This window comes from Oratosquilla oratoria, chromosome 17 (genome assembly GCF_046742065.1).
Source record: "Oratosquilla oratoria isolate Oo_2021 chromosome 17, ASM4674206v1, whole genome shotgun sequence".
NCBI classification, from domain to species: Eukaryota; Metazoa; Arthropoda; class Malacostraca; order Stomatopoda; family Squillidae; genus Oratosquilla; species Oratosquilla oratoria.
In genome coordinates this window covers 61,936,235-61,953,241 of record NC_134793.1, presented here as the reverse complement: position 1 = coordinate 61,953,241, position 17,007 = coordinate 61,936,235, and the positions used below count along the sequence as shown (strand labels likewise).

The window sequence follows — 17,007 nt, the reverse complement described above, 5'->3', positions numbered from 1 at the left end:
GGCGACAAAACCGCTAGATTGGTGCTCAATTGTTGCGCTTCCTTTTGCTTTGGTGTCTTGTTTACGTGTGTGTGTGTGTGTGTGTGTGTACACATCAATATTCACAAGCAAATGCTCACAACAGGAGCCATAAAACTAATAAAACCAAAGTCACACATCATTCTCTTTCCATCCTGAGGCACACTCCTTTATTTTTTCAGATATAAAATAAGAATGCTTACCTTTGACAATTAAAGACTTTGGCTGAATTTTTGCTACAATGCTCCACAACCACCAAAATGAGGAAGGGTCTGCTGAGAGGTTTGTCTAACCCCAGTAAGCATGAGCAACCTACCACCAAGAACTAACCAAAATTCATTTAATGCCACGTCCACAGCTGAAATGCCTTCAGCGCCTCGAGGCCTTCCTGTCATGAGAACGAGACCTGCCAAAGAGAAAAAAAGAAACAAAAAAAAAAAAAAAAAAAACATATGAGAATCACTTGTGGGAAATGATGAAAAACTTAAATTCCAATTATTGCTGTGATAAAAGGACATATCCTCCTGACTGAGTAAAAGCTTGCTCAAACCATTCATATCTATAAATACTCCTAGACAATTCTTCTATCTGGACACCTTTGACACAAGGTTCACCATATTACATTGTATCATTTTCTTCACAATTTAATATCTCAACCTCTTTTTTTATCCATCTTTCTTCCACATCTTTTACATATCTGCCTCAGTTCACCTATCTTATGTTGTTAATTAGTCATAGCATGTCATATGATATTCACTGAATAAATCTATACTAACAGCTTTTATTTCAACCCACTAGTGTACTTTGGTGGAAGTACCCTTCACACATCTCCCTACCCTTACTAAACAGGAAACCCTGAGTACTCCTAAATGAACGAATGAAAGGTGTATTTATTTACCTAGTTGTGTATTGTATAATGAATGATCAATAGTCTCCTTGGAGATGCATATCATCAAAACATTACTTAATGAATGATTGATGGTGATGTGAATCATTATCTCTTTTCAAAGAATTAGTAAGAACAAAATAAAACATCAAACAAAAATCCATCATTCTGATGAAATTATACAACAGGAACAGGAACTTGTTTACCTGAACAACTTGTGCTTCTTTACCAGATTCTACAAGTGTATATACATGACATGCATTTACAGTAAATAAAAAAAAAAATAAAAATAAATAGCAAAATGTATGGTCACTGATGAACAAGACCAGTGAAATTAGGTACATATACTAAAAGCCCCTTTCACCCTGATGAGGTTGTGTTTCCAAGACAATGCATCCACCCACCCTTCACCCATCCAAAAAGCAATTTGTTGTCCCTCCCATCTTAGCTGCTTGCAGATAAAGGGTCATCCCTACCCTCTGCCTACTGTTTGGGTCAGAAGCAATGTAGCAAGACAGAGCACCTCCATAGCAGGGCCCCACTGATGAAGCTAGTTCACCCCCACCCCAGCTCTCTGCCTCACCACATTTCTGTTGAATTTATATTTTGTACTATATCCTTAACCACTTCCATATGGTGACGCCTACGTAGGTGTCATGAGGAGCAAGTGGGTACACGATGATGCCAACGTCGGCGTCTTGATTATATTTATTGTAGTCGTACCTACGTAACCTCCATTCTCTCTAAACTGGCTTCATCATATTTTCTATGGTTATCAAAATTCACGGGTGAAAGAGAATGAACAATTGAGCACTGACTTTATCTTTTATAATGCGATTATTATGACGCAACATCGCATGTTGGGCAGCTAATGCTGCCAGACGTGCGATGTGCCCCGGAGTGAAGAGGTTAACATAAATTTACTAACAGCATAGTGTGTCATAATAATGATCAATCCTCTCTTATCTTCATATTACATTTTCTGGAAATGTGTTTTGACTCCTCTGCAGTTTGACCAAGGTCTTTATCTCTGACTACAACCTCGGACTTGAAATAATCACCCTCTAATCTACAAGATCCAATATTAATCATTCCTCTATTCCAAATACTTCCATATCCTGCTGCACCCTTTTATTCTATCTTCTTGATCTTCATGTCCTCCACCAGGCCCAGCACTCACTTCCTCCACCTCCCTTCTCATATGCCAAACCATTGCAACCTTATCGGTCTCACTCTTTCCTGTAACTCCTTCAGACCACTCCAGCCATACAACTCAGAACTCATTAATCAGATGCTCTCAATATATCCTCTTCTCTTCCTGTCATTGTTTATGTTTCAGAACCCTAAAACATAACTGATCTGATACACAATTCATAAATGGAATACTTACATTCACTAACTGGCTTACCATCCCTCCTTTCTTCCCATGCCACTGCTATTCTTGGTCTAACTGCCCTCTTCATTCTCATTTAACAGTCCAACTTATATCCCAGGTAACAAAACTTGTACTTCTGTTCTTCCCTCTTCTGTTCTGCCCTCTTTCCTCTACCTGTTATTTCCTCTTTGTCTGCAAACTGGGCACTGACAGTTCTGCACTCCATTTAAATTTCTTAGTCACAACCATCTCTGGTAACACCACTTGTTGCTCTCCACAGACAACAGTGAATTTACTCCTACTTCTCTACCACCATAACATCTTTTTGACTATATAGAGTGTTAGTGTTGTCACGATATTACCCCTAGCTAGGTGACACGGTACCCCTAGCTAGGTGACACGGTACCCCCATCTGGGTATCAAAGTACCCATTCACCTAAATGACACCCTTCCTACAACACTGCCATCCTACTCCGAAGAAACAAGCAGTCGGCCTCCTCCTCCACCCCCTACTTCGGCCGCTCCGCAGCCAAGTGGTAGTTCAGCAGTTGTCTGAATGACTACCCTCAGCCAATCACTGGCCAAGAAGTCAGCCTAGTTCCCCTATATAAAGCTAGGCATTCCCCACACTCGACAGACTCGCTTCTAGCTAGCTGCCAGCTTCGCCCCTCTGGATTCAAGAAATCATTGCTTGGACAACCGACGACTCGACGTGCCAGGTTTCAGTCTTACCCATTCTCAAACCCTCTACATATCTCATTCCCCGTTTATTCCTATTGTGTGTTAGGATTAATGTTATTATTGTTTTGTTAATTCATGTTGTATGTTTGATTATATTTCATACTGAAATATTAAATGGTTAATACTGTCCTCTGTCTTTTTGGCATACCAAATGTCTGATGCATTCTATATCCCCCTTCTAACTTTGTTGTGGCTTGGGCACTCGGTATGCCATTGTGGTTAACAGATATCTTTCCAGCCTGAGCCATAACAAGTGGCGACCAATGCCTAGGATCTCCGTAACTGTTCCACGTAACTACCGAGTAAGTTGTTACCTCCTCCCCCCTCCTTTTCATTAATCATCTTATTTTCAGGACAGTGCCTTAACATTTATTTTCAGTATTAAATATAATCATTATTCTAGATATTAAATGCAATTGTAATTCTAAGAGTCGAAAATTGACCAACAATGTTTAATTTTGTGAGTGTCGTTTAAAGTCTTATGGGAATAAACGACCCGTTTGGTACACACTGCAAAATTACTTATATTTAACAAACGGGACTAGCAGCTCTATAGAATTCATTCCCATTTAAGTGTTTAGCCCACACTAATGGATTCTATCAGTGGTTAGGATTTGATAGTGTTTCTTTCCACTCCTCCAGACTCATTTTGTTCGTGTATCGTAAGTATCAACTATCGCTCAAGTATCGGAGTATTCATCCTTACCCAAGTCTCATTTAATTTTGTTCAAGTATCTCTAGTTAGATGCCTGTCTCAATCGAATACTCTATCCAAATATCCCAGTATCCATTCAAGTCTCTATATCAAGTATCGCTCGCTATCGAATCAATTTCTATATAGACGAGCATCTTTTCACACGAACAAAATCATAGGCTAGATTGATGGGTATAACGGTAACCGGAATCAGAGGGCCTGTTTAAGTTATCGAAGGGCTATTCTTGTTTAAACCCACACGTCTTAGTCTATCAAGTCCTCAAGTCTCAGTAAAATGTTCAAATTGGAAGATTTTGTGGCTAATCCCTCGTATGTAACCTTACAGGGACAAGTTACAAAAGATGATTGGAAGGACATAGCAAGATACTATAACATAGACATTCGGTCCTCAAAGCCCAAAAGAGTAATAAAGAAAATAGTGGTAGAACAGCTGGTTCAATTAGGAATAATAGAGACAGGAGTCATAGAAACACAGACTACTCCCAATTTGACATTCCCAAAAGACCAAAATGGAGCAACGGCCAAGTCTCTTAGCCCTGGACAACCTCCTCCCAGACAATGCCCGACAACCCAACCAGCAGACAATATGCAACTGGAACAATTAAGACTAAAATATCAGTTTCAATTAGAACATTCAAAATTAGAATTGGAGAGAGAGAGATTATAAAAGGAAAGAGAATCAAAATTAGAATTGGAAAGAGAAAGATTAGAAAAGGAAACAGAATTGGAGAGAGAGAAATTACCATTGGAAAGAGAGATTAGAAATGGAAAAACCCTCAAAACTAAGGAAATCACAATACAAGAGAAAAGCAAAGAAAGAGAATTAGACATTCAGGAGAAAGGAGTACGACTGAATGTAGGTAATTTGTCTTCTTTAATACCTGCATTTTCACCAGAGGATGTAGACAGCTACTTCAAAACCTTTGAAGCTATAGCTCTCAAACAGGTGTGGCCCAAAGATGACTGGCTTACAATACAACTCCAAAATTAACAGGAAAAGTTCTTCAGGTGTACAATAGTTTAGACAGGCCCGACAATTACGATTTCGTTAAGAAACAGGTTCTACATGCGTATGCTCTAACCCCTGATGGCTATAGACAAAAATTCAGATCTTTAACAAAATCTCATGCCCAAACTTATGTTGAATTTGCCTCAGAAAAACTTAGTGTAAAAAATGGTTAGAAGCTATAAATGTAACTACCTTTTCAGAACTTCTCAATACTATAATCCTGGAGGAATGGAAAAGTAAAATCCCCTTTTACATTTTGAGATATGTAGAAGATAGAAGGGAAAAAGACCTGATCCTGGCCGCCGAGTTAGCTCATGCCCAAGCCTTGATGATAGAGACATGGGGAAGCGAAACTCGCAGGCAAAGCCCCATTGTGAGAACCTCTTCTGGTTATCGCCCTGAAGGAGCAGGTGGTAAAGTAGGAAGTAACATAAATTATAATCGTATTTCCCAGCCAGTACAGTGTAGTTATTGTAAAAAGACAGGTCACTCCATTCAAGAATGTAATCATCCAGGTTGTAAAGCCTCAAGCAAATTTAAAGATCACAGTGCCAAATCTAAACCTATTGCAGCCTCTAATGTTCATAATCCTCATACTTCTTTTGACCCATACATTTTCCAAGGAAAAGTATCTTTACATAAAGGTGGTCCTAATTACCCCATTACCATACTTAGGGATACAGGGGCAGCCTAGTCAATTCTCCTCTCAGATGTCATTCCCAATATATCCAATGCATTTACAGGTGAAAAAGTTTTATTGTCTGATCTTACAAGTCAAACTTCTTACCCCCTAGCAGAAGTTTATCTAGAATGTGCATTCCTTACTTCTCAAGTGCAAGTTGCAGTACGTCACGGATCCTTACCTATTCACGGGATAAAGTTCCTCCTGGGTAACGATCTCGCTGATACCCTAATCGTTCCCCCACCAAGGACAGTAGGTGAACCTTTACCTGCAAGTCCCACCCTTGAATTGGATGAGAGTTGTCCACATCTGTTTCCAGCCTGTGCTGTAACTCGATCCCAAAGTAAGGTAACTTCTTCTCCACCCTCACATTCCTCATCCTTACTCAAGTCCTTACCCACCTCTCCTCCGTCCTTTGGTAAGGAGGATTTAATCAACAAAACCCTAACCAAGGACGAACTCGTCCAAGCTCAACAAAAGGATGATACACTCTCCTACTTACTACACATAGCCACAACCAAAGCAGACATAGACACCACCCCTTGCTTCTATTTTCAAGATGGAATCTTGATGAGAGTATACAGACCCTCTGCCTATAATAAGCTACAAACATGGGCAGAAAAACACCAAATTGTACTCCCTCGCTCAGTCAGAAATAGTGTATTGAAATTAGCTCATAATGGTTTCGCAGGACACTTAGGAGTGAGGAAAACATACTTCAAAATAATTGATCATTTTTTCTGGCCAGGAATGCTAAGAGACATCTCTAACTTCATCAGGACCTGTCACGTCTGCCAGGCTGCGGGTAAGCCAAATAAAAAAATTCCTAAAGCCCCACTTAAGCATATATATATAGATTGTGTGGGACCATTACCCAAATCAAAAAAAGGGAATGAATACATGTTAACTGTTGTCGATGTGGCTTCCCGTTACCCGTAGGCATTTCCTCTTAAATCAATCTCAGCTCAATCAATCATTAAACCCTTTTTGTCAATGTTTACCTCTAAAGGAATCCCTAGACAAATTCAATCTGATCAAGGAACCAATTTTACTAGTTCTCTTTTCAACCAGGTCCTTACAGAGTTAGGGATAGAGCATGTTATATCCTCCGCTTACCACCCACAATCTCAGGGTTGTGTGGAAAGGTACCATCAATCGCTGAAAGCCATGCTGCGCAAATATTGCCTAGATACAGGATCCAGTTGGGACTCTAATCTCGATTGGATTCTCTTCTCCATCAGAGAAGCTAACCATGAGGCCATGGGGTTCTCACCCTTTGAATTGTTATACGGGCGATCCTTAAGAGGACCCTTAACCTTGTTCAAAGAACAATGGTTTAAGTCAAATCAAGAGAAAACTCATGTTAATTCATATATTGAGAATTTGAGAAATAAATTGCAGGAGGTGAGAGCTGTGTCCAAAGCCCATTTTCCCCAGTTCCAGAAAAGGAGTAAGTTGGAGTATGATAGAACCTCCAAAGTAAGAACTTTCAAGGTAGGAGATATGGTGTTAGCCTTTCTTCCTCCATCAACTAACCCTTTTCATAAAAAGTTCTTTGGTCCATATAAGATCCTAGAACAACAAGGACCTTTAAATTATATCATTGAAACTCCTGACAGAAAGAAAAAACAGCAGCTGGTGCACATAAATCTTATCAAACGTTACCTTTCCAGACCACCAGAGGAGGATACCCAGACCATGCCCATATCTATTGTGAATCCTGTAACACTGCCGAAGGACGAAGGCATCCCAACCACAGATTTCCCCCTGCCCAACAGTGCCTTCTCCAATAGGGAAACATTGCACCACCTGGATAAGTATCTCTCTGGGCTTCACCCAAGTCAAAAAACTCAATTAATCAGTCATTAGACGGTTTCCAGAAATTACCCTAGACCACCCAGGCTTATGCAATGTTTTCCAACATAATATCCAGTTAAAAGATACAAATCAAGTTCCCATTAGACAGCGTCCATATCCACTAAACCCCGAAAAGACTGAAATCCTTAAAAAAGAAGTCCAGTATCTCCTAGATCATGGTTTGGCAGAACCTAGCCATTCCCCTTGGGCTTCACCCTGCCTTTTGGTACCAAAGGCAGATAACACGTTTCATATGTGTACAGACTATCGTAAGATAAACAATGTCACCATCTGGGATGCATACCCGTTGCCCCTTATTGAACAGTTACTAGATATGATAGGTGATGCCCCTTTCATATCTACCATAGACTTGCTCAAAGGCTATTATCAAGTAGCCTTAACCCAAGAAGCGAAAGCCATCTCTGCCTTCATAACCCCTTTTGGTCTGTACCAATACAGAGTGATGGCGTTTGGACTTACTAATGCCCCTGCTACCTTCCAGAGGTTAATCAATGCTGTCATCCAAGGTCTACCTGGAGTAGGAGCATATCTCGACGATGTGGTAGTGGTAGCTGACAACTGGGAAGACCACTTGACCCAACTAGAGGGTCTATTCCATTGTCTGAAGGAGGCGGGCTTGGTGATCAACTTGCAAGTCCTTGTTTGCTCGAGGGACCGTGACTTACCTAGGCCACACCGTAGGTAGTGGTTCGGTGCGGCCCAAGAAAGCCAACGTAGAAGCGATCCTAGCCTTCCCTACACCAAGAACAAGGAAGGAGGTGATGAGGTTCCTTGGGATGGCCGGTTATTATCGCCGCTTCTGCAAGAACTCCACTGTCGCGGCTCCCCTTACTGACCTGACCAGCTCGGCCAAATCCTTCCAGTGGTCCCCATCCTACCAGACGTCTTTCGAGAACATCAAATCGTTCCTGACTTCCGAACCGGTGCTAAAGACGCCTAACTACCACCTACCATTCCACCTGCAAATAGATGCCAGTGGAGTTGGAGTGGGCGCAGTGTTGCTACAACCTGATCCTACCTCCACCATTCTCCATCCTGTGGCCTTCTTCTCGGCAAAGCTCAACAAACATCAAGAGAGCTACTCCACCATAGAGAAGGAAGCCCTATCCCTCGTCCTGGCAATCAAGAAGTTTCGGTGTTATCTCCAGTCATCAACAACACCCATCAAGATATTCACCGACCATAACCCTCTCGCTTTCATTCAGAAAGCAAAGCTGCAGAATCAGAAAATTCTTCGTTGGGCTCTAACCTTACAAGAGTACCATCTAGATATCCACCACATAAAAGGGCCTGACAACATCATAGCAGATACTCTCTCCCGGGCTCCAGTCAGCTAACCTCCTTCATGTTCCCCATCGGAGGTCTTCGGTGGGGGGGTGTCACGATATTACCCCTAGCTAGGTGACACGGTACCCCATCTGGGTATCAAAGTACCCATTCACCTAAATGACACCCTTCCTACAACACTGCCATCCTACTCCGAAGAAACAAGCAGTCGGCCTCCTCCCCCCACTTCAGTCGCTCCGCAGCCAAGTGGTAGTTCAGCAGTTGTCTGAATGACTACCCTCAGCCAATCACTGGCCAAGAAGTCAGCCTAGTTCCCCTATATAAAGCTAGGCATTCCCCACACTCGACAGACTCGCTTCTAGCTAGCTGCCAGCTTCGCCCCTCTGGATTCAAGAAATCATTGCTTGGACAACCGACGACTCGACGTGCCAGGTTTCAGTCTTACCCATTCTCAAACCCTCTACATATCTCATTCCCCGTTTATTCCTATTGTGTATTAGGATTAATGTTATTATTGTTTTGTTAATTCATGTTGTATGTTTGATTATATTTCATACTGAAATATTAAATGGTTAATACTGTCCTCTGTATTTTTGGCATACCAAATGTCTGATGCGTTCTATATCCCCCATCTAACTTTGTTGTGGCTTGGGCACTCGGTATGCCATTGTGGTTAACAGATATCTTTCCAGCCTGAGCCATAACAGTGTTCTCTCTCGTTACCATTTTATTTGTTTTCTCCAAGTTCATTTTCAATATTTTTATTTCATTCCTTCTCTCCATCTCTCAAGCATCTCCAATACTTCCTGATCCAATTCTGCCTTTAATACTAAATTGTCAGCATATACTAATTCCAATGGAGCTCCACTTCTGGCCTCAATATTTCTTACTATCCTTAAAATACCCACCACACTTCTCAAACTTTATCTCAAAAACCGTTCAGGCTTCTCCTTTCTGCCAACATTAAATTCCAAGTTTGCTTCACACTGTGTTGTGGGTGCAACCATCCACCATCATAATCACTCCTAATACAGCTTTTCACTCACATTTACTCTATAACCATAGGCTTTCTCCTCCTCATAATGGAGGTAGCTACTGTATATACTAGCATATAGGTTGCACTTTTTTAACTAAATATTTCACCAAAATAAGGGGTGTGACGTATCCACTTGACATTAATGAGGGACAGCACTACTCTGTCATTTAAGTTGCAACAATTAGCGATTTCAATTTGACAATGACATGGAATTTCAGTGGTGTTTACATAATATTCATCGGAAAGCTTTTCAAACTTTTTGTATGCATAAAATATATATCAAAGGTTCCTACCAACTCACTGCTTTAAACTGAACTATTGCTGCTAGAAAATCATATATCAATTACAATAAAATTGTAAAATATTCTTTTCCAACTCTTTCGTGTGTTTTATAGTGTTTATAAGCAATGCAACCTTGACCCTTTGTTTACCGAATGTTACTGTATATCACCTGTTTCACTCCTGGCTGGATTTCTGTGCACAAATTATGTTTTTGTAGCGTAACGTAACTTTAAATAAACTTATGATTTTCATAATAAAAAATTATTAGGAGTTGGGAGATAGGGTTGATGAAAAGAGTATTAGGATGGTTTGGACACATGGAAAGAATGGGTGAAGAAAGAAGAGATATGGAAGGCAGATGTGGAGGGAGTGAACATGAGGGGACATCCTAGGATGAGGTGGATGGATGGGGTGAAGGGGGCTTTGGGGAAGAGGGGAATGTCTGTTGAGGAAGGATGGGAGAGGATGGGAGAGGACAGAAGACGGGTGAATGGAGAATGGTTGTATATGGATGATGTTGTGATGCATGAGGTGGAATGGGCGGGGGAATGGGGGGTGAGGTAGTATGTGTGAGCAAAATTGAAGCAGCCCGAAGGGATTTCTCCCTGTCTTCTTTTATGCATGGGGGGACGGAGAGGGGGGGTTGCCGATTTAATGAAGCGGCCTTGCTGTGGATGTGCTGTGTCTTACGACACTGCTTCTGACCCAGGGCAGTGGACAAGGTGCGGGGATGACCCATCATCCGGGAGGTGATAAGATAAGGAGGGTGGAGGGATGTGGAGTGTATTCAGGGATGGAATGGGTGGGAATGATTTTATGCCTTTCCTTTTTGGCTACCTCCCTTGTAAGGGGGAAAAAGCCTTGGTATATGTATGTAAACTTCCATTAGGCCTACTGTACTGTTAGATCTATGGTAGATCACACAGAGTTTTAGGCCTAATAACTGCAAAGCCTAATCATGAGTACCAGTAAGAGAAAGAGCTATGAAGTAGGTTTTTAAGCCGAAAGTGGTGGATTACGCAGAAGACCACAGAAACAGATCTGCAGAAAGGGAGTTTGGGGTTTCAGAAAAGGTAATGCGGGGATGGTGAAAGCAGAAAGATCAGCTTAAAGAATTTTTCCTTAATACTGTTGTATAGTGTCCAGTTGACAGTTAAACTCATGATTTTTTTTGGTCAAGTTGACTATAACATTTTTGATGCAAGTGCATTTGTTTACGATAATTGTTTTAGAAATGCAACCATTGTTTATGTAAGTTTGCATTATGCGCACACGTGGCAGTCACACAATCTACGTGTTCTGATATTAAAATTTTGAGAGTAAAGTTTTGAAATATAAATATCTGATAATTGTCATGTTTGAATGGGTCTTGTAAATCGCCAAATAATAGTGCGACCTATCCATGGGTCAACCATAAATAACCACTTTGACAACCACAAACTAGCATTGCAACCTATACACAAGTATATATGGTAAGTCAAAAGTCGCACATCCACTCCCATCAACCACCCTTGTTTTTTTCTCCTCATGGATGAAGGGTCATCCCTGTCTCCCACCCACTGCCCTGGGTCTGATGCAATGCATCTACAATAACCTACCCTAACACCCTACATTTTGAAAGTAATAAAAATATGTTTTGGAAAGAAATTAAGATAGGAAGAGGAGGCGAATCAAGTAGAGCAGAAAAGGTAAAAGGTGCAGATGGAGAGATGATAATGGAAGAGAAGGCAGTAAGGGGAAGATGGGCAGAATATTTTAGGGAGTTGCTAAATATGAAGGATAGGGAGGGAAAGATAGCTGCAGTGGGAAATGCTAAGAAAATGACCGTGATGAGTGAGGAAAATGGAGGAGAAATAAGGAAGGATGAAGTGAAGGGAGTTGTTAAGATGATGAAAGCAGGTAAAGCACCTGGTCTGGATGGATGCCATGCAGAATGTATAAAAAAAAAAGGAGGTACAGTGATGGTGGACTGGCTGGTGAGGTTATTTAACCTCTTCACTTCGGGGCACATCGCACGTCTGGCAGCATTAGCTGCCCAACGTGCGATGTTGCGTCATAATAATCGCATTATAAAAAATAAAGTCAGTGCTCAATTGTTTGTTCTCTTTCACCCGTGTATTTTGATAACCATAGAAAATTGATGAAGCCAGTTAGAGAGAATGGAAATTACGTAGGTACGACTACAATAAATATAATCAAGATGGCGACGTCGGCATCATCGCGTACCCACTTGCTCCTCATGCCGCCTACGTAGGTGTCACCGTATGGAAGTGGTTAATGATTGCTGGAGAGAGGGTAGAGTGCCGGAGGACTGGAGGAGTGCCTGTATAGTTCCACTTTACAAGGGAAAAGGGGACAAGTGTGAATGTAGTAGTTTCAGAGGGATTAGGTTGTTAAGTGAAGTTGGGAAGGCTTATGGGAGAATCTTGATTGAGAGGATCAGGAGAGGAACAGAGGGAGTAATTGCTGAGGAACAGTGTGGATTTAGGACGGGTAAAGGTTGTGTAGATCAGATCTTTGTGGTAAGACAGATATGTGAGAAAGCTATAGGAAAGGGGAAGGATGTTTTTTGGGCCTTTATGGACCTGGAAAAGGCTTATGACAGGATAGACAGAAAGGCACTGTGGGAGGTTTTGCGGATATACGGGATAGGAGGAAAGCTTCTAGGAGCTGTCAAGAGTTTTTATGAGAGTAGTAGAGCTTGTGTCAGGATTAGAAATGGAGAGAGTGAGTGGTTTGAGGTAAAGGTGGGACTTCGTCAAGGATGCGTTATGTCGCCCTGGCTGTTCAACTTATACATGGATGAGGTAGTGCGAGAGGTAAATGCAAGGGTAGTGGGTCAGGGATTGGAGATGGTTAAAGAAAATGGAGAAAAGTGGGAGGTGAGCCAGCTGTTGTTTGCGGACGACATTGCGCTTGTGGCAGGATCGGAGGAGGGATTCAGGAAGTTGGTGACAGAGTTTGGGAGAGTGTGTGATAGAAGAAAGCTGAAGATAAATGTGGGTAAAGGTAAGGTGATGAGATGTACAAGGGGTGAAAGTGGCAGTAGTCTGGAAGTGAGCATTAAGGGAGAGCGACTGGAGGAAGTGGATAGTTTTAGATACTTGGGTGCAAATGTGGCAGGAAAAGGTGGAGTGAAGGTGGAGGTAGAATGTAGATTGAGAGAAGCAAGTAAATGCCTTGGTGAATTAAAGTGTAATGAGGAATAGACATTTGGGAATGGATGCTAAGAGGAGACTATATGAAGGAGTGATTGTGCCAACAGCACTGTATGGGGCAGAAACATGGAACATAAGAGAGTAAGAGAGAAGGAGTTTCAATGTGTTTGAGATGAGGTGTCTGAGAAGTATGATGGGGGTTACTAGGCTAGATAGAGTGAGGTATGAGGAGGTGAGGAGGAGAACAGGGGTGGAAAGGGAACTGGGAGATAGGGTTGATGAAAGAGTATTAGGATGGTTTGGACACATGGAAAGAATGAGTGAAGAAAGACTAGTAAAAGATGTATGGAAGGCAGATGTGGAGGGAGTGAACATGAAGGGACATCCTAGGATGAGGTGGATGGATGGGGTGAAGGGGGCTTTGGGGAAGAGGGGAATGTCTGTTGAGGAATGACGGGAGAGGACAGAAGACAGGGGTGAATGGAGAATGGTTGTATATGGATGATGTTGTGATGCATGAGGTGGAATGGGCGGTGAGGTAGTATGTGTGAGCAAATTTTGACACAGCCCGAAGGGATTTCTCCCCGTCTTCTCCTTTATGCATGGGGGGACGGAGAGGGGGGTTGCCGATTTAATGAAGCGGCCTTGCTGTGGATGTGCTGTGTCTTGCGACACTGCTTCTGACCCAGGGCAGTGGACAAGGTGCAGGGATGACCCATCATCCAGGAGGTGCTAAGATGAGAGGGAGGGTGGAGGGGTGTGGAGTGTATTCAGGGATGGAATGGGTGGGAATGATTTTATGCCTTTTCCTTTTTGGCTACCTCCCTTGTAAGGGGGAAAAAGCCTTGGTATGTAACACCCTACATCAGTGGTTCTTAACATTTTTTTAGTGCCCATACCCCTTGATATTTAAGAAAAATTTCTCATACCCCCAACCAATACAAATACAATGAAAACATGAAAAGGATAGTGATACAAACCTTGCTTTGCTTTCTCATTAATTACCATGCACTGGCTATCATGTCTCATACCCCAAGGTTCAAGGTCTCATACCCCTTGGGGGTACAGGTACCCCAGGTTAAGAACCACTGCCCTACATAATGCACATGTACATGAGGATTTTCTCCAATATAAATGAGTGCTAGTCAAAAATGCCAACCACACATCAATTCCACACCCATCCTATCTGTCTATATACTATTTACCAAGGACTTCTTTTCCCTTTATAAGGTAGATAGCTAAGTAAAAGGCACCCTCTCCCATCCACCACTGTTTACCTCTCATCTTAGCACTTCGTGGATAAAAAAAAAAGTTACAATAATACATACATATACCAAAGGCTTTTTCCCCCTTACAAGAGGTAGCCAAAGTCAAAAGGCATAATTCCACTCACACCTATTTCATCCCCACCCACTCCACTCCCATTCACTACTCCTCCCTCCCTCCCTCTTTTCTTGGCTCCTCCTGGATGATGGGTCATCCTTGCATCTTGCCCATTACACTGGGGTCAGAAGCAATGCAACAAGACACAGCACATCCACAGTAAAGCCACTTCATTTAACTGGCAAACCTCCCACCTCCATCCCCTCATGCAGAAAAAGAGAAGATGGGGGAGAAATCCCTTCAGGCTGTCAAAATATCATTCACACATAACCACTCCATAACACCTTATCCCCCCACCCACTCCCTTCTATGCATCACAGCATCATTCATACACAATCATTTTCCACTCATCCCTATCTTCTGTCTTCTTCCTTCCTTCCTCAACAGACATCCCCCTTTCTAAATGCCCTTTTTACCCCATCCATCCATCTCATCCTCAGTTGCCTCCTCCTGTTCACTCCATCCACCTCTGCCTTCCACACTTCTTTGACTCATCTGTCTTCACTCATTCTTTCTGTGTCTAAACCATCCCAATACTCTTTCATCAACCCTATCTCCTAACTCCTTTTCCACCCTGACTCTCCTCCTCACCTCCTTGTTTCTCACTCTATCCAGTCTAGTAACCCCTAGCATACGTCTCAGACATTTCATCTCGAACACATTTAAAGTCTTCCTCTCTTATGATCTAATAATGAAGATAATAATAAATGTTGCCTCAAGTTTTACTGAGGCAACATTGTTTTACTGACTGGAAACTACTGCCCTACAGTGGGTGGTAACAATCCTAGGGCCCTCCCACATATCTGCCTAAGGAGAAACATTGGACTGTTGTTTGCATTGTACTCATGCAGGACATAACTGACTTTGTAGTCAAAGGAGGGACGCAGTCACTACTGTACACTCTCCTTGTGTGATACCTGCCCTGGGTCACCAAAGCTGCTCCCAGGGATCTGCACCACCCACAGGGGTAGCAAGGGCTTCCTGTGCCCCCCCCCCTCTCCAATTCCTTCTATGATGGGGGTTGGTGGGGGGTCCCCCCTACAACATATGCCCCCTGATATCCATCCCTCTGAATCCTCTCTGGGGAGACAGGACATAGACCACCTGGCCAGGCTGCAGTGCGGCCACCATCCAGCCTTTCTAAGTTACCAGAAGAGACTAGACGACCACATCACAGATTGTCCAGGATGTAAAACTTCACCTCATACTATACAAAACTATGGCAGACTGAATTGTACACAATCTCACACACCAGCAACACAATATATAATCTATAAGGGATTTGTGGGAAAACCCCATTCCAGCCATGGCCTTCCTAAGGGTGACAGGACTGCTCAGCCAAACAGGAAACAACAACTCTCTTTATGTGGAAAGATGGAGGAAATACAATTAAAACTAACAGTTCTTGGATCTGATCAAGATACCTGACACAGGGAATGATGATGGGTTTTGAAGAACCCTTATCTCCAAAAACAATCACAAAGCAAGCATTCCATGATGCCAAATACTATACTTCACCATTCATACATACCAAACGCTCTTTCCCACATCTCCATTCCCATTCACCCCACTCCCTCCCTCTTATCTTGGCTCCTCCTGGAGCCATACTCCTATAGAAATCAATTAGGGGAAGAAATCACTGTACTGTCACATGAGCATTCATGTCACCATCCTGCACTAAAGCAGTACCAAAGCAGAAACAGCCTACAAACAAATCTCAATTACCTCAGATGCAATGATCACACAGAAGACACACACCACCTTATACTAAACTCTACGGCAACAGAAAAAAAAAGGCATAAAATCCACTCCCACCCATTCCATCCCCACATACTCCACTCCCATTAACACCACTCCCTCCCTCTTATCAAGTGACTTAGGGGCTTAATGTCTTCTCCAAGTGAGAAAACAGACAATAAATAAACACTCCCAACAACCAACCATGAATTTTGTAGTCAAAGGAGGGACGCAGTCACTACTGTACACACTCCTTGTGTGATACCTGCCCTGGGTCACCAAAGCTGCTCCCAGGGATCTGCACCACCCACAGGGGTAGCAAGGGCTTCCTGTGCCCCCCCCCCTCTCCAATTCCTTCTATGATGGGGGTTGGTGGGGGGTCCCCCCATGCAAATTGGTCCTGGAGCTGCAGCGTCTACGTCGTGGGACCACCCCCCAACCCCAAGAGTTGGGGGCCAAACGGCAGCAACCACCCCTGGCCACCGGCACTACGCAGGTGGCACCGATCCCCAAGAGGAGCTATGCCTACCTTGGGGAGTACCACAATCCTTTTTCCCAACATGCAATATTACGTTTTTTCTGCACCGAGGGGTGATTTTCCGGCGATCACCCCTCTTCTTCTACTTTTAGCTGGAGATGTAGAGAGCAATCCTTGGCCCACCACAAAATATACATGCCCGACATGCTCTAAACCCATTACTTCGACCAGACAGACAAAGGGCTCAGTTCAGTGCAATATGTGCAAAAACTGGGCCCACCTCACTTGTACAACACTTGCTGACACAAACCAATACACAAACACTTGGACATGTTCTACCTG

General features: G+C 42.8%; 1 protein-coding gene across 2 annotated transcripts in view; it reads right to left on the bottom strand.

The window, feature by feature from the left end:
• Positions 1-250: 250 nt before the first annotated feature.
• LOC143034672 (uncharacterized) overlaps positions 251-17,007 on the bottom strand; it is a 95,186-nt gene continuing 78,429 nt past the window's right edge. For both annotated transcript variants that reach the window (XM_076201039.1, XM_076201040.1), the window contains one exon: positions 251-424. In XM_076201039.1, coding sequence (XP_076057154.1) covers positions 388-424 — 37 coding nt within the window. In that variant the 3' untranslated portion in view covers positions 251-387. The remainder of the gene's footprint in view (positions 425-17,007) is intronic.